Here is a 24,536-nt window from a genome sequence, read left to right on the forward strand (position 1 = left end):
TTTGTTGGGTTGTTGTCAACAAGTTGCCTCAGTTGTTCGGGGCAGAGTAAGAGCTTTTCAGATATGGATTCAAATGGTATAAAAACTTTCAAGCTGTACTTGATTGAGGTCATAATGAAACCAATTGAATAGTACCAAAAGTGCAAACTGTCAATCTGGAACTTCAGGAAGGCCAAACTAAAAGAAAGAAAACAAATACTCTTTGTTCCGCTAGGTACTGGACAATGCCATTGAGACAGAGAAGATGATTGAGAAGTACGAGTCTCTGGCCTCAGACCTGCTGGAGTGGATCGAGCAGACCATCATCATCCTCAACAATCGCAAGTTTGCCAACTCTTTAAACGGGGTGCAGCAGCAGCTTCAAGCCTTCAACACATATCGCACGGTTGAGAAACCCCCTAAGTGAGTAACCCCCGCCAGCACCCAATCCCAAATGATCCCCTATACCCCAATGCAACCCCTATGCACTTATGGAGATCTGACAAGATGGGCAATCTTCAGCTTTAAGACCATCTTAAGAATATTTGTAAATGTCTACAATATTTACTCAAGGTATAACATGGTCCAGTTACCTTGCCATTCCCTGACCCCTTTTTTGGTTACTGTTCCTGTGACATTCCCAGAACATCACAAATTCTTTGTTCCAAATTTCTGAACCACTACCACTACCTAAAGCAAAAATGTCAAGTCCTTATGTTAATGAATGGCACAACATTCTGGGTGCACGCCTCTCTCCTGCTTGTAGTGGAATTTCCTTCAACATTTTAGTTCTGCTATATCCATGAATCGAAGCGATAAGGTATGCATGTTTAGTATGTAACGATGCAGAAATAAGACGTGACTGTTGCATTCCAAAAACGCTTTGAAATAAGTGCAACCCTGCAAACTTGGAAGTAATATGATATGTGTTTAGACATTAGCCCTTTTATACGTTGTCAAAATATCACTCCCCCAAAACCACTTACCTTTTTATCGATCAGGTTTACTGAGAAGGGCAACCTGGAGGTGCTTCTGTTTACCATCCAGAGCAAGATGAGGGCTAACAATCAGAAAGTCTACATGCCCAGGGAGGGCAAACTCATCTCTGACATTAACAAGGTGATGCCTGTAGTCTCTGACGAACGCTTTAGGGTGACGTTTCCCTAGGTACAGATTAAGGATCAGTTTCCCTTCCCCCAATCCTAACCTTTACCATTAGTGGAGAAAATGCTAAACTGACTCAAGATAAAGGGTCAAAGTTACCCTAAGCCTTGACCAATGTTTTGTCTTAGTGAAAAACTTGATGTTTCATTATCTCTCTCTCCTGTTTGTCTGTGTCAGGGTGTTTGGTAGTCTTTCATTGGTGTGTGGTAGTATTATTATTATTAGTAAGTAGGCGTTTTACTATGGTATAATTATTACAATGGGAGTTATTCAGCCAACTCATACATTTTGCATCTGGACATAAAACTGTGAGATTATGAAAGAGTTTAATCCACCATTGGCATAGTGTGTATGTGTAAGGTACAAGACAGACTGGTGGAAAATGGTGGCAATTCAACATGTAGAATAGTCTAGAAATTAACAGAAAAATTATGTTGGTCTGTCTTGTCCATATGACATACCTGAATTAATATTGTGTGTTTAACTTTGTCTATGGTAGACCTGGGAGAGACTGGAGAAGGCGGAGCATGAGCGGGAGCTGTCTCTGAGGACAGAGCTGATTCGACAGGAGAAACTGGAGCAGCTGGCTCGCCGCTTTGACCGCAAGGCTGCCATGAGGGAGACCTGGTTGAGTGAGAACCAGCGCCTCGTCTCACAGGTAAAAACAAACGTGTGCGCACAAATAGAAGAACACACATGCATATGTATGCACATACTCACACAAACACTCAAAGTAGCCATGAGGGACAACTGGCTAAGTGAAATCCAACGGCTTGTCGCACAGCCATAGACACACACACTCGTACAAAGAATAATTATAAAAAGCAATTGTGACACTTTTCTCCTATTTACACAAAATACAGTACTTTACCACATCATTGTCAATACAAATGTCTCAGCCATTGTTTTCTCACAGTTTTGCACCACTTGGTGGACACACAGATTCAGTGTAATATACTGGTATGGCAGCATCTCTGTGCACATTAAGATTAAGTGCTGCAGATGTAAACGGTACATCTCATTTGCTTTCCTACTTTTGTCAAACTGAAATCAGGGCCAATCTGCAGTTGGAACAATAACAAAGGGGACACCCCGCCTCTGTTTTGGCAATAACCTGAGGGATGGACCAGGAAAATGAGCTAACGTAGGCTAATGCGATTAGCATGAGGTTGTAAGTAACAAGAACATTTCTCAGGACATAGACATATCTGATATTGGCAGAAAGCTTACATTCTTGTTAATCTAACTGCACTGTCCAATTTACAGTAGCTATTACAGTAAAATAATACCATACTATTTGAGGAGAGTGCACAATTTTGAACATGAAACGTTATTAATAAATAAATTAGGCACATTTGGGCAGTCTTGATACAACATTTTGAACAGAAATGCAATGGTTCATTGGATCAGTCTAAAACTTTGCAAATACACTGCTGCCACCTACTGGCCAACATCTAAATTGCACCTGGGCTGGAATAATACATTATGGCCTTTCTCTTGCATTTCAAAGATGATGGTACAAAAAAATTACAAAAGAACGGTTGGTTTTTATCTTTAACCATATCTATTGTGTTAAATTGTGTTAATAGATTTGGGTATGTCATTTTAGCCCCAAATTAAAAAAAAAAAGGGGTGGATCCTTAACTTAACTCTCATCCCGTAAACGGGATCGTTGTCATCATCTGACACTAATTAGCATAACGCAACGGACATAAATATTACTAGAAAATATTCCTATTCATGAAAATCACAAATGAAATATATTGAAACACAGCTTAGCCTTTTGTTAATCACCCTGTCATCTCAGATTTTCAAAATTTGCTTTACAGCCAAAGCAAGACAAACATTTGTGTAAGTTTATCGATAGCCTAGCATAGCATTATGTCTAGCTAGCAGCAGGTAAATTGGTCACGAAAATCAGAAGAGCAATCAAATTAAATCGTTTACCTTTGATGAGCTTCAGATGTTTTCACTCACGAGACTCCCAGTTAGATAGCAAATGTTCCTTTTTTCCAAAAATATTATTTTGGTGGGCGAAATAGCTCTGTTTGTTCTTCACGTTTGGCTGAGAAATCGACCGGAAATTGCGGTCACGACAACGCCGAATAAATATTCCAAATGAGCTCCATAATATTGACAGAAACATGGCAAACGTTGTTTAGAATCAATCCTCAAGGTGTTTTTCAAATATCTATTCGATAATATATCCACCGGGACAATTGGTTTTTCAGTAGGGGCGAGAGGAAAAATGGCTACCTCTGTATTTTACGCAAGAATCACTCTGAGAGCCATCAGGTGACCACTTGCGCAATGTAGCCGCTTACGGTTATTCTTCAACATAAAGGCGTGAAACTACGTCACAATGCTGTAGGCACGTTGGGGAATAGTAGAAAAGTAATCTGGTTGATAGCCCATTCACTGCTCAATAGGGACGCATTGGAACGCAGAGCATTGAAAACATGAGTCACTTCCGGATTGGATTTTTCTCAGGCTTTCGCCTGCAATATCAGTTCTGTTATACTCACAGACAATATTTTTACAGTTTTGGAAACTTTAGAGTGTTTTCTATCCTAGCTGTCAATTATATGCATATTCTTGTCCTGACAAAATATCCCATTTACTTTGGGAACGTTATTTTTCCAAAAATGAAAATACTGCCCCCTAGTGAGGCTATACAGTGTTTGTTTACATTTACAATGTTTACAAACATTGGAGCAAAAAAAGCTTTATATTTGGGGTTCTGATGGGGTGTGACAGTTGGTAGAGCGTGATAAGACAAGGAAATCCCAGCTGGCCAAACCCTCCCCATAACCCAACGACTCTGGGCCAATTGTGCGTCACCTCATGAGTCTCCCGGTCGCGGCCGGCTGCGACACAGCCCGGTATCGAACCCAGATCTGTAGTGACGCAGACCACTGCACCACTCGAGAGGCCCCTCGAGCATTTCTAAGTTATATTCCTCAAGAATCAATGGGTACATCAATGTATAAATCCAAAAATAGCAACTGCGGATTGCCCCTTTAAAGGAAGCATAGTATTTTATATGTCATTGTCAAATTGTAAAGACGATAACTTTACAGAAATGGAGAGTATTTCTTCCTTGTATGCCAGTATGTTGCCAACCATACAATATAATACTGTTAGGATATACTGTATTTTAATCTATTCCATTCCCATCACTTCTATCTCGCAGGACAACTTTGGCTTCGACCTTCCAGCGGTGGACGCGGCCACCAAGAAGCATGAGGCCATCGAGACGGATATTACAGCTTACGAGGAGCGTGTGCAGGCCGTGGTGTCCGTTGCTAAGGAGCTGGAGGCAGAGAAATACCACGACATCAAACGAATCGCAGCACGCAAGGACAATGTGATCCGGCTGTGGGAGTACCTGCTGGAGCTTCTGAAGTCGAGGCGCCAGCGCCTGGAGATGAACTTGGGTCTGCAGAGGGTCTTCCAGGAGATGCTTTACATCATGGACTGGATGGACGAGATGAAGGTAAGAGATGGAGAGAGGACCCTTCTGAAAATGTATCTGTTAAAACTTTGTTGGAAAGACCAAATGTATAATTGCACATTTCATTTTTTATTGTAACACAAATTGAATTGTTCAAAATGCATTCTACCTCATCTACCCTGCTTTCACTCTTACTCTTCAACCTCTTCATTCAAAGACTAAATCATGGACACTACTGATAGTTGTGGCTTGTTTGTGTGATGTATTGTTGTCTCTACCTTCTTGCCCTTTCTGCTGTTGTCTGTGCCCAATAATGTTTGAAACTATGTTTTGTGCTGCTACCATGTTGTTTTGTCCTGTGTTTTGTCCTATATTTGTAAAAAAATATATATATATATATCCTAGACCCCGCCCCCGCAGGAGGTCTTTTGGTAGGCCGTCATTGTAAATAAGAATTTGTTCTGAACTGACTTGCCTAGTTAAATAAAGGTTAAATAAATAAAAATTCACTAACACGTGAACAATGTATTGGAAACAGGTAATTTCAAGTCAAACAATGTATTAATCTTGCGTGAAATTTCCGGTAGAGGGTGTCAAATAATATTACCCTAATGTCCCATCCCTCTTCTAAATAATAATTTTAACCAGTATCAATGGTGAAACTAACTCGCGTATGTCAGTCCAATGCTGAATAATTCCAAATCTGCACACCTGAACCTCGTCCTAGGCACTCCTGTAGATACAAGAGGATTGGTTTGGCACTGTAAGCACTGCATCATCTTGCCTTTCTGATTGGCTGGGTGGAATTCTCGCATATCGCTTCCACCTATCGAATCTTCTTAGGTTTACAGGAGTCACAAGGGAGTTGATGGTAGTTGTAATGAATACTCAGGGAGAAAAAGGTGTAGATTCACACGCAGAGCGTGTTTCACCTTCACAGAAAGCAGTAAACGTGGTCACAGGCAGGCAATGGTCATACACAGGCAGGCAATGGTCATACACAGGCAGGCAATGGTCATACACAGGCAGGCAATGGTCATACACAGGCAGGCAATGGTCATACACAGGCAGGCAATGGTCATACACAGGCAGGCAATGGTCATACACAGGCAGGCAATGGTCATACACAGGCAGGCAATGGTCATACACAGGCAGGCAATGGTCTTACACAGGTAGGCAAACAGGCAGGTGAATCAAAACTAGGACTGAAGGCTATAACTGGTTCTCACAAACGAGCTAGGAAAAGGCTTAGTAGAGTCAAAACAAACAATACCTCACAAAGGCACAAACAGAATGAACTGATCTAAATAAGGAGCTGATGAGACCAGGTGAAATCAATTAACAAAAATGAAAGACAGGGCTACGTTCAAGAAAACAACGAAACAGAACACAAGGTTAACTAATAAAAAAAATAGAAAACCTTACAGTAGTGGTTGATTTGGATAGATTTTTACATTTCAATTATAAAAGTTTCAAAAAGTTTCCTCTCCTCACCTTAAAATAAATACTCATATTGCGTTTCGAAGTGCACAAAAAGTAAACGATTCATATTGGCAACTGACGAACTAAGGCCAGTGTAATTGAAGGTGCCTGTATGTTGCTAACACACATGCCTGTATGTCATGCCTTTATATCTCTACCACACAGATGATGCTACTGTCCCAGGACTATGGGAAGCATCTGCTCGGAGTGGAGGATCTCTTGCAGAAACATGCCCTTGTGGAGGCTGACATCGGCATCCAGGCCGACCGAGTCAAAGCTGTCAACAACAATGCTCAGAAGTTTGCCATCGATGGCGATGGTGAGAATGACCTAAACATTCCGACTGCTATTATTCTAATTGTGAATCATATTGTTTGTATTATTAACTGATGATGATAATATATGTCAAGACACAATTTTTCGGTTCAGTTGTATAGCATACATTTTGCAAGATCTATACAAGCAAATGGAAAAATAAACATTAAAGGAATAGGCAACGGAATGGTCATAACATATACAGTACAATGTAAATCTGTGGGTCCTGCAAGATGCTAACTGGGCCTCTGTTCTGTCTCCTCTACAGTTTACAAGCCCTGTGACCCTCAGGTAATACGCGACCGCGTGGCACACATGGAGTTCTGCTATCAGGAACTGATCCAGCTGGCTGCCGAGCGACGGGCCCGCCTGGAGGAGTCCCACCGCCTCTGGAAGTTCTTCTGGGAGATGGCCGAGGAGGAGGGCTGGATCCGTGAGAAGGAGCAGATCCTGGCGTCGGACGAGAGCGGCAAGGACCTGACGGGCACTGTGCGCCTGCTGAGCCAGCACCGCACCCTGGAGAACGAGATGAGTGGCCGTGAAGGTCACCTGCAGCACACCATTACTGAGGGCCAGGCCATGGCCGACGGCGGCCATTTCGGAGCTGCCAAGATCCGTGAACGCATCACCAACCTGCGGGCGCAGTGGGCAGCGTTGGAGGAGCTGGCGGCCGTGAGGAAGGCCCATCTGGAGGAAGCGTATGCCCTGCACCAGTTCCAGGTGGATGCAGATGACGCCGACGCCTGGACCCTGGATGCCCTGCGCATCGTGTCCAGTGGCGAGGTGGGCCATGACGAGTTCTCCACACAGGCCCTGGTGCGCAAACACAAGGACGCCGCCGCCGAGGTGGCCAGCTATCGGCCGGTGATAGATGCGCTCCATGAGCAGGCGGGCGCCTTGCCTGAGGCGCAGGTCCAGTCGGAACAGGTCAAGGGCCGTTTGGCAGGCATAGAGGAGCGTTACAAGGAGGTGGCCGAGCTGACCCGGTTTAGAAAGCAGGCACTGCAGGACGCCCTGGCCCTCTACAAGATGTTCAGCGAGGCGGACGCCTGCGAGATGTGGATCGATGAGAAGGAGCAGTGGCTCAACAGTATGGAGATCCCAGAGAAGCTGGAAGACCTAGAGGTCATACAGCACAGGTGAGAGAATCCATACATATATAAATGCATGCTGAAGTCATAGTCGAACCCTAGCGCCTCCACCTTTTTAGGCCTGATTTATCTTAGTGTGCCACTCAAATACTTGACACACAGTTCCAGTCAAATGTCATTTTTCTTTATTTTTACTATTTGAAGATGTGAAACAACACACATGCAAGCATTTTTTGGGAACAATGTTGTTCGATTTTCAAAACATTGTACAGAAGAAACGTAACTCTGGCCATTTGCAAAACATTAAAGGCCCGATTCCTGACCCAAGTCAAGTGTGTGAAAATGGAACGTAATTCCTTTTTTATTGCACTTTTCTGTAAATGTGTATTCTGACCTTGAACTTAAGAATGCTATCTGCTATTTATTTTGGATAAGTTAGTGTGGCAGAGGTGAGTCTACACATATGCCGTATTCTGACCTTGACTTCTGTTAGTGGAATTTTAAATTCCTGATACATTTATTTAAATACGACTCCCATCTCTACATTATTCCACCAGATCATTTTGGGCAAAATAGCGTATTACATCGAAATTGTCTCGCCATTATTTTTAATGACTTCTTTTTTCAATTCTATCTAAAACGCATAATAAACGTTCATTTCATATCTTTTACAAACACTGGCGACCGTATTTTTCAGGCAAAACATGCAAATAGGTCAATTACAATCTAAAATCAATTTTAGTTAACCGCCTCGGCCGGGATTACAATTAAACCATCTTGTATTTTTCTTTTGACTCACCTTATCCATTTTTCTCAACATTATTATTATAATTGTCCGTAGTCCCAAAACTTCGACACCGGGAATTCCCAGAAAATCGTCCTAATTTAAAAATGTCCTTGCATATATGTGTGCATATATGTGACCATTCCGTTGCCTATTCCTTTAATGTTTATTTTTCCATTTGCTTGTATAGATCTTGCAAAATGTATGCTATACAACTGATGTATATCGGTTATACAAAACCCAGTGTATGATGGTCATACAAACCCTGTGGGAATAGCAAAGCTCCCATTATTGATAAATTCTGAAAATTTCAGAACATCAATTAAAGAGCTCAAATCCCCCCAGAATCGAGAATAAAGGCTACTTTACCTGCTGCCGGCTGGGAAAACATTGTTTGTTTGAATCTGTCACCCTCCCTGTACTCCGTGATAATATGCAGGCCTGAATTTAAACCTCAATTCAGAGGTCAGGTCTTTAGTAAAACGAGTCAAAAACTCGTCCGTGCACGATTTTCAGCGTACTACCTCCAGATAACGGAGAGGGGTATTTAGATCCGGGATCGAAGGACCAATTGTTAGTGGAATTTTTAATTCCTGTATGTTTTGTAGCCAAAACCAAATTCGCACTCTTTCTAATTCATTAATGATTTGTAAGTTAATTAATTATGCATGAAGTGACGTCAGCGTTTTCTAAACGTTCACCAGTAGAGGGGCCCTATAGCTCTCGAGCCTTCGCTCTACGCCTGAAGTCAAGGTCAGTCAGTATAAATCAGCATTCTAGACAGTCTGGAGATAGTCTGTTCCTGCCACCTGGAGATTGTACAAATGAATGAACTAAGGAACAGACCTTCATTGTTACTAAACTCCTGACTACATTATATACAATTGGGAATGGGAGCAAGAGAGAAAATTCATATGTACAGTACATTATAGCATTTGGACTAGTCAGTTCTGATTGGAATGTATACATAATTAGTCATTTCAACCATAATTTCCTCCAACAACTTCATTTCCTAATTATTCCACCACCTGTACACACAAGGAAGCAATTAATAAGGTCTAGCGAACCTATTTGTTCCAAGTGGAAAAAGCATCTACTGAATTTTTTTCCGATAAAAATAAGACCATTCTCCATGCAATGTAATTTACAACTTGATAACAGCTAAGTAAATGAGTCATCCATTTGAAGAAGGTAATTGTAAATATAAATAACACTTGCTTTAGATGTGTGCCACCCCTATTACTAGCCTGTTCAACCTCTCTTTCGTATCGTCTGAGATTCCCAAAGATTGGAATGCTGGGGGAGACACTCCAGACCCAAACTGCTACAGACATATATCTATCCTACCCTGCCTTTCTAAGGTCTTCGAAAGCCAAGTTAACAAACAGATTACCGACCATTTCGAATCCCCACCGTACCTTCTCCGCTATGCAATCTGGTTTCAGAGCTGGTCATGGGTGCACCTCAGCCACGCTCAAGGTCCTAAAGGATATCATAACCACCATCGATAAGAGACATTACTGTGCAGCTGTATTCATCGACCTGGCCTTGGTTTCTCAAAAGATTGCATCGCCTGGTTCACCAACTACTTATCTGATAGAGTTCAGTGTGTCAAATCGGAGGGCCTGTTGTCCGGACCTCTGCCAGTCTCTATGGGGGTGCCACAGGGTTCAATTCTCGGGCCGACTCTCTTCTCTGTATACATCAATGATGTCGCTCTTGCTGCGGGTGATTCTCTGATCCACCTCTACTGAGATGACACCATTCTGTATACCTCTGGCCCTTTGGACACTGTGTTAATTAACCTCCAGACGAGCTTCAATGCCATACAACTCTCCTTCCGTGGCCTCCAACTGCTCTTAAATGCTAGTAAAACTAAGTGCATGCTCTTCAATCAATTGCTAACCGCACCCTCCCGCCCGACTAGCATCACTACTCTGGACGGTTCTGACCTAGAATATGTGGACAACTACAAATACCTAGGTGTCTGGTTAGACTGTAAACTCTCCTTTCAGACCCACAATAAACATCTCCAATCTGAATGAAATATAGAATCGGCTTCCTATTTCGCAACAAAGCATCCTTCACTCATGCTGCCAAACATACCCTCGTAAAACTGACCATCCTACCAATCCTCAACTTCGATGTAATTTACAAAATAGCCTCCAACACTCTACTCAACAACTTGGATGCAATCTATCACAGTGCCATCCGTTTTGTCACCAAAGCCCCATATACTACCAACCACTGCGACCTGTACGCTCTCGTTGGCTGGTCCTCACTTCATACACGTCGCCAAACCCACTGGCTCCAGGTCATCTACAAGTCGTTGCTAGGTAAAGCCCCGCCTTATCTCTGCGCCCTGGTCGCCATAGCAGCACCCACCCGTAGCATCTCACTAGTCACCCCCAAAGCCAATTCTTCCTTTGGCCGTCTTTCCTTCCAGTTCTCTGCTGCCAATGACTGGAACGAACTGCAAAAATCACTGAAGCTGGAGACTCATATCTCCCTCACTAGCTTTAAGCTACTGTATTTATTTTGCTCCTTTGCACCCCGGTATCTCTACTTGCTCATTCATCTTCTGCACATCTACCATTCCATGTTTAATGGCTATATTGTAATTACTTCGTCACTATGGCCTATTGTTTGCCTTACCTCCCTTATCCTACCTCATTTGCATACACTGTATATAGACTTTTTCTACTGTATTATTGACTGTATGTTTGTTTATTCCAGGTGTAACTCTGTGTTGTTGTATGTGTCGCACTGCTTTGCTTTATCTTGGCCAGGTCGCAGTTGTAAATGAGAACTTGTTCTCAACTTGCCTACCTGGTTAAATAAAGGTGAAATAAAATAAATAAATATTTTACCTTATAATTGCTGGAGACAAATGTGAAACCAGTCACATGGATGCAAACTGATGTATATCAACATATCAACTTTCCCACAGTAAAGTTTATGAAATGCTGTGCCATTACACAGAATTTCAATTGTACAGCATTTGAACTTACAGTGATGGCCACTTTCTGTTTCATATTTCTATCATGTTAAATATTAGCCACTAACAGTATCAAATGTCAGTAGGCCTCATAACAACTGCCAATTTACTCTTAGTTCCCTTTAGCTTAGATTGTCATTCCATTTAATTACATTGTTTCATTTACATTAATTTGCTTTGCTTCCTCTGTCCTGCTTCCTTCCTTTCAATCTCTGTCTCTCTCTCACTCTCTCTCTCTCTCTCTCTCTCTCTCTCTCTCTCTCTGCATTGTGGTTGTTGCTGAGGATCATTAGTAACAGTTGATAATATTTAAAAAGACAGGCTAATTAAATCATTATGGAGCAGAACACAGACCAAGCCGTAACAGTGTGAATTCGACGCATGGCGCAATACTTGGCTGTGTCATCACACAGTTAGTGCACGCAATAGACGAGGGTATAGCCTATTATTGTACACTATTCTCCATATTACAATTCTATGTTCACTAATCTTCCAACATTACCATGGGTTAAAGAACTGAATGTGGCAATTTTCAGAATGACTCAACACCATTTAAAAAAATATTCTAACCCTAAGCAATCTACAAAATCAGAGTAGTTTTTAATATATCAATTGGTGCAGAAATCCCTTCATTAATCCCTAATATTCTGAACCCCTTTTCGCGATTTCCAAAACTCTTACCATGACATAGACTGACCAGGTGAATCCAGGTGAAGGCTTTGATCCCTTGTTGATGTCACTTGTTAAATCCACTTCAGTCAATGTAGATGAAGGGAAGGAGACAGTTTTAAAGAATACTTTTTAAGCCTTGAGACAATTGAGACATGGATTGTGTATGTGTGCAATTCAGAGGGTGAATGGGCAAGACAAAATATTAAAGTGCCTTTGAACGGGGTATGGTAGTAGGTGACGGGAGCACCGGTTTGAGTGTGTCATGAACTTCAACGCTGCTAGGTGTTTCACACTCAACAGTTTCCCAGGTGTATCAAGAATGGTCCACCACCCATAGGACATCCATCCAACTTGACACAACTCTAGGAAGCATTGGAGTCAACATGGAACGCTTTCAACACCTTGTAGATTCCATGCCCCGACGAATTGAGGCTGTTCTGAGGACGAAAGGGGTGCAACTCAATATTAGGAAGGCATTCCTAATGTTTTGCACATTCAATGTATTCTATTGAGTCTGTCAACCAAATAAAAAATCAAAGGTATGCTGTATTTAAAGGGATTGCTTAAGATAAATGTACTGTAAACCCTATTGAATGAAATTCCATGACAAAGTGGGAGGGTTTTCAGAGGTTGATTTCAATTTATTAAGCTCAGGCAAGGGAACCGTGCCTGCAAAGTCTGTTACGCACATTTACAAGGTAAGTCTGAATATCAACTACTGAGAAATGCTTAGGAAAGATGTAATTTCCTATGTCGGAATCGTGCCCAAAATGCATTTAAACCTTTAAAATGTAGTTTACTTCACACAAAATCATTTGGATTCATCAAAACTGCAAATACAGTAGTCGAAAGACTGCCTGAAAAAAGATTTTCACAACCATCGATGCCTCTTGAGTCAAGCGGACACAAAAGAAAGTTAGTCTGTTTAAAAAAAAATGTGCAGTCACTAAATCATGACGATCAAAATTGGAATACAAACTATCAAAAGGTGCAAAGTTATGGAAAATTACTTTACTTTGATGTATATTTCACCCACAAATTTCACATTGTATGCAGGATTCATTCATCTGCATCATCATAGTCCAATTCCATGTATTCTATACATAGTCTGTTCTACTGATAGGTTTGTAGACTTTCCATCACCAAGCAGAAAAGCAATCCCAAAGAGAAAAAAGGACAGGGGAATACAGTGGAGGAACTGCTGATACGAATGGATAGGCTTCAATTTACACCAAAGGGTCACTCTGTAATGGAAGTATACAATCAGTGCTGGATTACCGAATGGGTATACAGGGCACGTGCCCTGGGGTCCCCAACCTCTGCTATAATTTACGTGAATTTACACTGATAGAGCCATTTTACAATTTTGTGCACTAGTATTTACTGATTTCTGGAAACGATGGGCAGATTTGCAAAATTCTCTTATGTGAACAAAACACGTCACGGAATTTTGCATTCATTGATTGCAGTTGTATTTCAGGTTTAGCAAAAGGGTGTCTTAAGAGATGCAATCCAAGTAGAAAGAAAAGAATATGACCAGAAGATCTGTAACTGTATTTGAGCATTTGATCACTGATGTTCTGCTGTAGGTACGTTTGACCACAGTTCCAAAAACCAGTTTTACGTGATTGAGGAAAAATTATAAATATACAAATGATAAATGAGTTATAATGCAACAGCTCCTCCTACTGGGTGTTGGTTGACCTATTTGTTAGGTTCCTTTCGAGAAACTGAAGTTCACCTTTAAATAGAAAATGATGAAATAGATATTTGAAGCAGACAGAACAGGGCAGATAATACAAGGAGAAAATGAGATTAATCCCCAAACAGGGGAATACGTCTGAGGTGGATTCATCAGGGTAAAACGTTGTGGAACGTTCAGATAAAAATATGGTATGTGGAACAAACATGCCTCTGATATGTATCTAATCAAATCCAACTTTATTGGTCACATACACGTGTTTAGCAGATGTTATTGCAGGTATAGCGAAATGCTTGTGCTTCTAGTTCCGACAGTGCAGCAATATCTAACAAATAATATAAAAAAATGTCACAACAAATACCCAATACACATAAATCTAAGTAATGGAATTAAGAATATATAAATACATGGACGAGCAATGTCAGAGCAGCATAGACTAAGATACAGTAGATAGTATAGAATACAGTATATAGGTATGAGATGAGTAATGCAAGATATGTAAACATTATTAAAGTGACATTATTAAAAGTGACTCGTGTTCCATTTATTAAAGTGGCCAATGATTTCAAGTCTGTGTATGTAGGCAGCAGCCTCTCTGTGCTAGTGATGGCTATTTAACAGTCTGATGTCCTTGAGATAGAAGCTGTTTTTCAGTTTCTTTGTTCCAGTTTTGATGCAACTGTACTGACCTCGCCTTCTGGATGGTAGTGAGGTGAACAGGCAGTGGCTCGGGTGGTTGTTGTCCTTGATTATCTTTTTTGCCTTCCTGTGACATTGGGTGCTGTAGGTAGTATAAGGAATCATGTCAGCTCTATTCATGACAGTTCTATCTGCAGCTTTCCACAACATTTGCCTGAATGTGGCCCAGACATCAATGTCCGTATGCTATCTTAACATTAGTTTTGAAGAGAAAATGGTTTGTTTTGAAGTGGAACTGATTGGACATGGCATGCTCTCTCTTTCCCAGGTTCGAGAGCCTGGAGCCTGAGATGAACAACCAGGCATCACGCGTCGCTGTTGTGAACCAGATCGCCAGGCAGCTGATGCACAATGGACACCCCAGTGAGAAGAACATCAAAGCCCAGCAAGATAAGCTCAACAACAGGCAAGTTGAGCCATTCCCAGACAGACGTCACACTGTCTCCTGTCATACAGATGCCGTAGCTTAATTTGATCATCCTGTTGTTGCAGGAAATGCAAACTTGTAGTGTATTTGAGGTTTAACATAGCTTCAAGGGGGCCTCCCGAGTGGTGCAGCGGTCTAAGGCACTGCGCCACTACAGCCTCAGGTTCGATCCCAGGCTGTGTCACAGCCGGCCGTGAACAGGAGCCCAATGGGCTGGCACCAATTGGCCCAACGTCGTCCGGATTAGGGGAATGGTGGGAATTCCTTGGCTCATTGTGCCAGCCCATTGGGCTCATCAGAAATCAAGGCTTCTAAAGTTGAACTTCCACTTAAAATGTTCAGACTTGATTTGCCCTAATTAAAAATGTATCAACCCCTACAAAAAATTTCCAGTAATTATAATCCACATTTCTTGTTGCTGTAGGAATTTTTTCTTGCTGTAGCAAACTGGCTCAAATTAAGATCCTACATCTGTAGCTGATATGTCCTTCAGTGGAACACGGATCAGCTGTTTGTTCACCCTCACCCTGCCGCAATTGCTAATAACCCTTCCGCAGTTGCCCGACTATATGTGATAAAGTGAAACTGAGTCCCACACCTGACCCTAACCCACTAATATAGAACATTTAGATATGTTTCTACTTATAATTTCAAACATTTTGGTTGTCAACTTGTCTAGAATTAGATACATGCAGCTTCTCTTCTGACATTATATGTTGCCCTAGAAGACTAAATAAACCCTTGCTCACCAGAATGTCATAAATCAATGGAATGAATGCTTCAATGTAGTTGTGAAAACTTTGAGTGATCTCTGCTTCTATCACGGTGCAAAGACGTTTAGTGACCGGGGAGAAAATACAATAACTATAAAATAACGTAAAAGATTTTCTGTGCAAAATGTTCAAACGTCAGTTTGACCGGTTGTAAGGAAATATAAATCTATGAAAACAACCCAACATCTTTCTGATAACATTTCAATTTGGATTGGGTGCATATTTGTGACTGAATGGCTCAAATCGGTCTTATGTAGCAAAACTTGAAATAGTTTTTTTTTATACATTGGATAAAAGTAGAGAATCAGTGCTATAAAATGGTATATTATACACTGTGCCGGAGCACAATGTGCTCCGGCACATTCAAATTGGATGGGTTCCGCTGATGTACAGCAATTTTAAGTCATACCACATATTCTCAATTGGATTGAGGTCTGGGCTTTGACATTTCCATTTTTCCCCTTAAACCACTCGAGTGTTGCTTTAGCAGTATGCTTAGGGCCATTGTCCTGCTGGAAGGTGAACCTCTGTCCCAATCTCAAATCTCTGGAAGACTGAAACATGTTTCCCTCAAGAATTTCCCTGTATTTAGAGCCATCCATCATTCCTTCAATTCTGACCAGTTTCCCAGTCCCTGCCGATGAAAAACATCCCCACAGCATGATGCTGCCACCACCATGGGGATGGTGTTCTCGGGATGAGAGGTGTTGGGTTTGCGCCAGACATAGTGTTTTCCTTAATGGCCAAAAACCTACATTTTAGTCTCATCTGCCAGAGTTCCTTCTTCCATATGTTTAGGGAGTCTCCCACATGCCTTTTGGCGAACACCAAAAGGCATGTGTTTGCCTATTTTTTTTTTTCTTTAAGCAATGGCTTTTTTTCTGGCCACTCTTCCGTAAAGCCCAGCTCTGTGGAATGTATGGCTTAAAGTGGTCCTATGGACAGATACTCCAATCTCAGCTGTAGAGCTTTGCAGTTCTTTCTGGGTTATCTTTGGTCTCTGTTGCCTCTCTGATTAATGCCCTCCTTGCCTGGTCTGTGAGTTTTGGTGGGCGGCACGCTCTTGGCAGGTTTGTTGTGGTGCCATATTCTTTTAATTTTTTAATAATAGATTTAATGGTGCTCCATGGGATGTTCAAAGTTTCAGATATTTTTTTACAACCCAACCCTGATCTGTACTTACCCACAACTTTGTCCCTGTCACGTCCTGACCGTAGAGAGCCCTTAGTTTCTATGGTAGAGTAGGTCAGGGGGGTTAGTCTAGTTTATTATTTCTATGTGGGGTTCTAGTTTTGTTTTTCTATGTTGGTGATTTTGTATGATTCCCAAATAGAGGCAGCTGGTAATTGTTGTCTCTAATTGGGGATCATACTTAGGTAGCTTTTTTCCACCTGTGTTTTGTGGGATATTGTTTGTGTAGTTGCATGTTAGCACTCCATTGTCGTCATGTTTAGTCTTTATTGTTTTGTTGTGTGGTTCACTTATTTCTAATAAAAGATGTGGAACCCAGATCACGCTGCACGTTGGTCCGAGTGTGCGTCCAACGATCGTGACAGTCCCTGACCTTTTTGGAGAGCTCCTTGGTCTTCATGGTGCCACTTGCTTGGTGGTGCCCCTTTCTTAGTGATGTTGCAGACTCTATGGCCGTTCAGAACAGGTGTACATGTATATTGAGATCATGTGACAGATCATGTGACACTTAGATTGCACACAGGTGGACTTTATCTAATTATGTGACTTCTGAAGGTAATTGGTTGCACCAGGTCTTATTTAGGGGCTTCATAGCAAAGGGGGTGAATACATATACACGCACCACTTTTATTTATTTTTTTGAATTTTTTGAAACAAGTAATTTTTTTCATTTCACTTCACCGATTTGGACTATTTTGTCCATTGCATTAAATCCAAATAAAAATACATTTAAATTACAGGTTGTAATGCTACAAAATAGGAAAAACACTTTTACAAGGCACTGTACCTGATGCCAAATGAAGAAACCAAAAGATGATTAGGTTATTATAATGTAGTTAAGCAGTTATGTGATGCCTGACCTTTACTTTTCTCATGGTGAATTAATAATAGCTATTGACTCAAAATTGTGTTATTGTGTGTTGGATATGACTTTATCCTTTGAATTGAGCTGGACATTTATTATTGGTTATCATCAAATTAATTGGCCAGTTCAGTCAATTTGAGCCTTGGTCTGGCAACAACAGGGTTATGGTTGGTTTGATTCCCGTACGGGCCACAAATATTGAAATATGTGCCACTGTCCGTCAACTGGATCAAAGTGTCTGCTAAATTACCATATTTCTATTTATTAATTTGTTCCTCAGATGGAGCCAGTTCCGGGATCTGGCAGACCAGAAGAAGGAGTCTCTAATCTCGGCGCTGGGTGTGCAGAACTACCACCTGGACTGCAACGAAACCAAGTCATGGATCCGCGAGAAGACGAAGGTCATTGAGTCCACCCAGGAGCTGGGCAACGACCTGACAGGTGTCATGGCGCTGCAGCGTAAACTCACTGGCATGGAGCGTGACCTGGCTGCCATCGAGGACAAGCTGGGCGACCTGCGCGGCGAGGCAGAGCGGCTGGCCGGCGAGCACCCGGACCAAGCCAAGGCCATCAAGGGCCGCCTGGCCGAGATCACTGCCGTGTGGGAGGAGATGAAGGCCACACTGCGTAATCGCGAGTTGTCCCTTGGTGAGGCCAGCAAGCTGCAGCAGTTCCTGCGCGAGCTGGATGACTTCCAGTCGTGGCTGTCGCGCACACAGACAGCCGTCGCCTCGGAGGAGACGCCCAACACGCTGGCCGAGGCAGAGAAGCTGCTGGCGCAGCACGAGGGCATCAAGAACGAGATCTGCAACTACGAGGAGGACTACCAGAAGATGCGCGACATGGGCGAGATGGTGACCCAGGGACAGACCGATGCCCAGTACATGTTCCTGAGGCAGCGGCTACAGGCCCTGGACACGGGCTGGAATGAGCTGCACAAGATGTGGGAAAACCGGCAGAACCTGCTGTCCCAGTCCCACGCCTACCAACTGTTTCTCAGGGACACCACGCAGGCCGAGGCCTTCCTCAACAACCAGGTACGTTGATTGGCCAATACCCCTTAAACCAGGGTACTTGGTTGCTCGATTCAATTGAGTTTCAATTCTATTCCAAGAGTGGAAAAATATTAGCCTAGGAATCCAAAGTGAATGGTTCCGTTTCACTATTATTTCATTTCACTGATTACACATTCAAAATTTGATTTTTGGTAACAGTTTATTTTAAAGTCCTCTTTTAGCTGTTATTACCTAATTTTACGAGGCAGGGATGTGGTAACAATGTGTCATTTTTTGTGCCCAACTATAATCCACTCCCTCTACCTAGGACATGCTGCTTTGCAAATCAAAAAAGTACATTTCAGAAAGAGTCCAATGTACTTTAGATTGAATTCCAGCGGGGTTGGGTTCTATATTCTGTTTCAGTTCAGTCAATTCAAGAATTTCAGTGTACTCCCTAACTGATTTGAAATGGAATTGACCCCAACCTGGATATCCAGTCTCAGTGGGGATTATTAGAAAACCCTGTGACTGACTCTCTCTTTTTATAACCCTAATCTTAGGAATACATGCTGGCCCATACAGAGATGGCCACTACACTTGAGGGGGCTGAAGGAGCCATCAAGCAGCAGGAGGACTTCATGACCACAATGGACGCCAACGAAGAGAAGATAAACAGTGTTGTGGAGGCTGGCAGGCGGCTGGCGACTGATGGCAACATCAACGCCGACCGCATCCAGGAGAGAGCGACGTCTATTGACGACAGGTTAGAAACCTCTTCTGCTATATAGTTACAAATGACACTGGTGGACAGGTCGTAATTTTTTTGCGGTTACTCTGCTGCACAGATTAGATCTCATACCTGTTGGAGTATTTAATGCCCCAGGAACCACATTAATATGATAAAGCAATCTCCTGGAAATGGGATACCTAGTCAGTTGCACAACTGAATGCATTCATCTAAAATGTGTTTTCCGTATTTAACCAAACCACTATGAATCAGAGAGGTGCGGGGGGCTGCCTTAATCAACATCCTCAGCGCCCGGGTTAATTGTCTTGCTCAAGGGCAGAGCGGCAGATTTTTCCACCTTGGGGATTCAAACCAGCAACCTTTCAGTTACTCGCTCAAAACGCTTAACCAGTAGGCTACCTGCACAGCTTTACTGCAAAAATGACTACCCAGAATACAACCAATGGTTAGATATATGACCACCCAGTTATTAGGTTTACAGCTACCACAAATGCCAGTACAACGCTTGATATTGATCTTTGCATTTACTTGGTATTGTGTATCGTGATGTAAAAAAAATGTTTGCGACAAAAAAGCGTGTGCGAGCAAGGAGGCCTACAAACCTGACTCAGTTAAACCAGCTCTGTCAGGAGGAATGGGCTAACATTCACCCAACTTATTGTGGGAAGCTTGTGGAAGGCTACCCAAAATGTTTTACCCAAGTTAAACAATTTAAAGGCAATGCTACCAAATATTAATGGAGTGTATGTAAACTTATGACCCCCTGGGAATGTGATGAAATAAATAAAACATGAAGTAAATCACTCTATTATTCTGACATTTCATATTCTTAAAATAACGTGGTAATCCTAACTGACCTAAAACCAGGAATTTTTACTAGGATTAAATGTCAGGAATTGTGAAAAACTGAGTTTAAATGTATTTGACTAAGGTGTATGTAAACTTACGACTTCAACTGTATACAGTATATCACAAAAGTGAGTAAACCCCTCACATTTTTGTAAATATTTGAGTATATCTTTTCATGTGACAACACTGAAGAAATGACACTTAGCTACAATGTAAAGTAGTGAGTGTACAGCTTGTATAACAGTGTAAATTTGCTGTCCCCTCAAAATAACTCAAAATAACACAGCCATTAATGTCTAAACAGCTGGCAACAAAAGTGAGTACACCCCTAAGTGAAAATGTCCAAATTGGGCCCAAAGTGTCAATATTTTGTGTGGCCACCATTTTCCTGCACTGCCTTGACCCTCTTGGGCATGGAGTTCACCTGAGCTTCACAGGTTGCCACTGGAGTCCTCTTCCACTCCTCCATGATGACATCACAGAGCTGGTGGATGTTAGAGACCTTGCACTCCTCCACCTTCCGTTTGAGGATGCCCAACAGATGCTCAATAGGGTTTAATTCTGGAGACATGCTTGGCCAGTCCATCACCTTTACCCAGCTTCTTTAGCAAGGCAGTGGTCATCTTGGCGGTGTGTTTGGGGTTGTTATCATGTTGGAATACTGCCCTGCGGCCCAGTCTCCGAAGGGAGGGGATCATGCTCTGCTGATCCTTTGTACTCCTCACCTGGTTGCCGCCACACACGCTTGACACCATCTGCACCAAATAAGTTTATCTTGGTCTCATCAGTAATCCATGTCTTTAGTCTGCTTGTCTTCAAAAAACTGTTTGCGGGCATTCTTGTGCATCATCTTTAGAAGAGGCTTCCTTCTGGGACGACAGCCATGCAGACCAATTTGATGCAGTGTACGACGTATGGTCTGAGTACTGACAGGCTGAACCCCCACCCCTTCAACCTCTGCAGCAATGCTGGCAGCACTCATACGTCTATTTCCCAAAGACAACCTCTGGATGTGACGCTGAGCACGTGCACTCAACTTCTTTGGTCTACAATGGTGAGGCCTGTGCTGAGTGGAACCTGTCCAGTTAAACCGCTGTATGGTCTTGGCACCCGTGCTGCAGCTCAGTTTCAGGGTCTTGGCAATCTTCTTATAGCCCAGGCCATCTTTATGTAGAGCAACCATTCTTTTTTTCAGATCCTCAGAGTTCTTTGCCATGAGGTGCCATGTTGAACTTCTAGTGACCAGTCAGTATGAGGGATTGTGAGAGCGATGACACCAAATTTAACACATCTGCTCCCCATTCACACCTGAGACCTTGTAACACTCATGAGTCACATGACACCGGGGAGGGAAAATGGCTAATTGGGCCCAATTTGGACATTTTCACTTAGGGTAGTACTCACTTTTGTTGCCAGCGGTTTAGACATTAATGGCTGTGTGTTGTTATTTTGAGGGGACAGTAAATTTACACTGTTATACAAGCTGCACACTCACTACTTAACATTGTAGCAAAGTGTCATTTCTTCAGTGTTGTCACATGAAAAGATATACTCAAATATTTACAAAAATGTGAGGGGTGGACTCACTTTTGTGATATACTGTATATGGTACACACAACTGGGAGCTTGTTTGTGGTAGTCACAATAAACATGGGATCTATTATCCATGATCAAATCTGTTTACCCAACATTTGCACAGACATAAGAAGAACCGCAAGGCTGCTCTGGAGCTACTGATGAGGCTGAAGGATAACCGGGATCTTCAGAAGTTCCTACAGGATTCCCAGGAGGTCTGCTGCCCAACATGTCTTTCCCGGACCCAGATTAAGCCTACTCCTGAACTAAAAAGCACTTTCAATAGAGATTCTCCATTGAAAGTGCTTATTATTCCAGGAATATGCTTAATCTGGATGTGAGAAATTGTTCATACAGTCTAACATTGGTATAAGTCCCGATACTATGAATGCATACATTGCCACGCTATGTATTAAATATAAAACAGTGCATGTAAGTATAGTGACAGACTGCTTTCACAGTCTAAGGCAGTCAAATACAATGACCTACCTACCTGTGTGTGTGTGTGTGTGTGCAGCTGTCCCTGTGGATTAATGAGAAGATGCTCACGGCCCAGGACATGTCGTACGACGAGGCCAGGAACCTCCACAGCAAATGGCTCAAGCATCAGGCCTTCATGGCCGAGCTGCAGTCCAACAAGGAGTGGCTGGACAAAATTGAGAAGGTTAGCAAAACCAAAATAAGATTCACTCTGTCTTGATGATTTTGCATTGGGTATTAGATGAATGAACACAAGTTAATAATAAGTGCCTCCAATTACATGACATTAGCGTGATCAGTTATCTAGACTTTTAAGTAGTCTTAAGTGTATGTTGTCATTAAAATTACATTATTTTAAGAATAAAATACATATTTCATAAGTCCTTCTTTTGAGGGCCTAGTTTTAACCTTATACAGCGGCCTGAAACTCAGTTTACAGGCCACATCACACCTGCAAGCCACATTATGCTGGCTTGCAAAGTGATGTGTAATATCATGTGTATTGGAGTGGGGATATCCAACATTTAGAATTTTTATTCACCCGCAACCTGCATTCAGAATGACTTCCAAGGTTGGGAAGACTAAGGTATGAGACTACCTTAAACATCTAGAATTGAACCAAAATTTCAGTAACTGGTACAATAAGTCCAAGTAACAGATTTGAATAGTTTAGAAAATGTATGTTATTTATTTCTGAGTAGCATACGATTAATTAATCAATGTACATGCAAAAAAATTGATATTGAAACAAACAATTAAAAAAATCGACCTGCAGTAGAGCATGCTGGGAAATATGATAATGATAACTGTGGGTTTTTTCAACTCTGGTTATTAACACCAACAGTGGGGTTATTTTATACCACTGAGTGTTAATTTAACTCTTTACAGTGTCAACACTAAAAATGTTACACTGAAAAATAAACACTGGCCAATTTTCTGTGTGCTATGAAAGGGACACATCTGCAGGCTTCATTACGTTTCAAGAACCTTTAAGAATTCTGAAGAACCATAGATGCCACATCAAGAACCCCACACTTACTGTCACAATTTCCTTTAGCATTACTTTATGTAAAATATTCAACTCACTTCTTATTAGGTTCACCACCCCATTCACGAAAATGGATAGCTTGTATAGCTAAAATAGCTTGTTAATGAGAGAGGTCAAAGGAGAATGGCCAGAATCGTGCAAGCTAACAGTTGGGGCACAAACAGACAAATAACGGCGCAGTACAACAGTGGTGTGCAGAACGGCATCTCGGAACTCACAACTCGTTGATCCTTGTCACGGATGGGCTATTGCAGCAGACGACCACACCGGGTTCCACTCCTATCAGCTAAAAACAAGACGAAGTGGCTCCAGTGGACACGAGATGACCAACACTGTACAATTGAGGAGTGGAAGAACATTGCTTGGAATATGACAGCGAGTTCAGTTCGCTTGAGTGGCCTGCGCAGTCCCCAGACCCCACCCCAATAGAGTACCTTTGGGATGAGACGGAACGGGCTATTCGCAGCATGAATGTACCACCGTCCAATCTGCAGCAACTGCGTGATGTCGGCATGGACCAACATCCCTGTGGAATGTTTCTGGCACCTTATTGAATGCCCTGAAGAATTCAGGCTGTTCAGGAGGCAAAGGGGGGTCCAACCCGGTACTAGATGGGTGTACCTAATAAACTGTCTATTGAGTGTATGTACCCACTATAACTCCCCAACTGATTATGACTACCCTATACTCACTAACTGCCATATTATACCCACTCCAAAACTCATGGGGTTACCCCACCATAACTAACTGACTGTACCTGCCCACCGCACTAAATGTGTTTCACGACCATAAAATGTGTTTCAACAACTGCAGAAACGCAAAGATTATCCATAAACTTGAACCTTTTCTATTTTATACTGTATATTTTGTTACTGTAAGGCATGGCAGCACCACATCACTAGGTCCAATTCCTGGTACTTGTAAAAGTACTTGGGAAATAAAGATGATTCTAAGTCTTTCCTCTCCAGGATGGGATGCAGCTGGTGTTAGAGAAGCCTGAGACGGAGTCGGTGGTCAAGGAGAAGCTCTCAGCCCTCCAGAAGATGTGGGAAGTGTTGGAGTCTACCACCCAGACCAAAGCCCAGTGCCTGTTTGACGCCAACAAGACCGAGCTGTTCACACAGAGCTGTGCTGACTTGGACAAGTGGCTGGGTGGCCTGGAGGGACAGATTCAATCTGATGACTATGGCAAAGACCTGACCAGCGTCAATATCCTGCTCAAAAAGCAGCAGGTACTGTACA

General features: G+C 42.3%; 1 protein-coding gene across 5 annotated transcripts in view; it reads left to right on the forward strand.

Moving 5' to 3' along the window:
• Window positions 1-24,536, forward strand: part of LOC109865631 (spectrin beta chain, non-erythrocytic 1) — a 100,986-nt gene that overhangs the window by 50,100 nt on the left and 26,350 nt on the right. For all 5 annotated transcript variants that reach the window (XM_020453964.2, XM_020453961.2, XM_031799408.1 and 2 more), the window contains 12 exons: window positions 215-402; window positions 981-1,098; window positions 1,643-1,801; window positions 4,337-4,639; window positions 6,245-6,398; window positions 6,663-7,533; window positions 14,609-14,746; window positions 17,877-18,633; window positions 19,155-19,357; window positions 21,891-21,981; window positions 22,284-22,430; window positions 24,263-24,526. In XM_020453964.2, coding sequence (XP_020309553.1) covers window positions 215-402; window positions 981-1,098; window positions 1,643-1,801; window positions 4,337-4,639; window positions 6,245-6,398; window positions 6,663-7,533; window positions 14,609-14,746; window positions 17,877-18,633; window positions 19,155-19,357; window positions 21,891-21,981; window positions 22,284-22,430; window positions 24,263-24,526 — 3,393 coding nt within the window. The remainder of the gene's footprint in view (window positions 1-214; window positions 403-980; window positions 1,099-1,642; window positions 1,802-4,336; window positions 4,640-6,244; window positions 6,399-6,662; window positions 7,534-14,608; window positions 14,747-17,876; window positions 18,634-19,154; window positions 19,358-21,890; window positions 21,982-22,283; window positions 22,431-24,262; window positions 24,527-24,536) is intronic.

This window comes from Oncorhynchus kisutch, linkage group LG20 (genome assembly GCF_002021735.2).
Source record: "Oncorhynchus kisutch isolate 150728-3 linkage group LG20, Okis_V2, whole genome shotgun sequence".
NCBI lineage: Eukaryota > Metazoa > Chordata > Actinopteri > Salmoniformes > Salmonidae > Oncorhynchus > Oncorhynchus kisutch.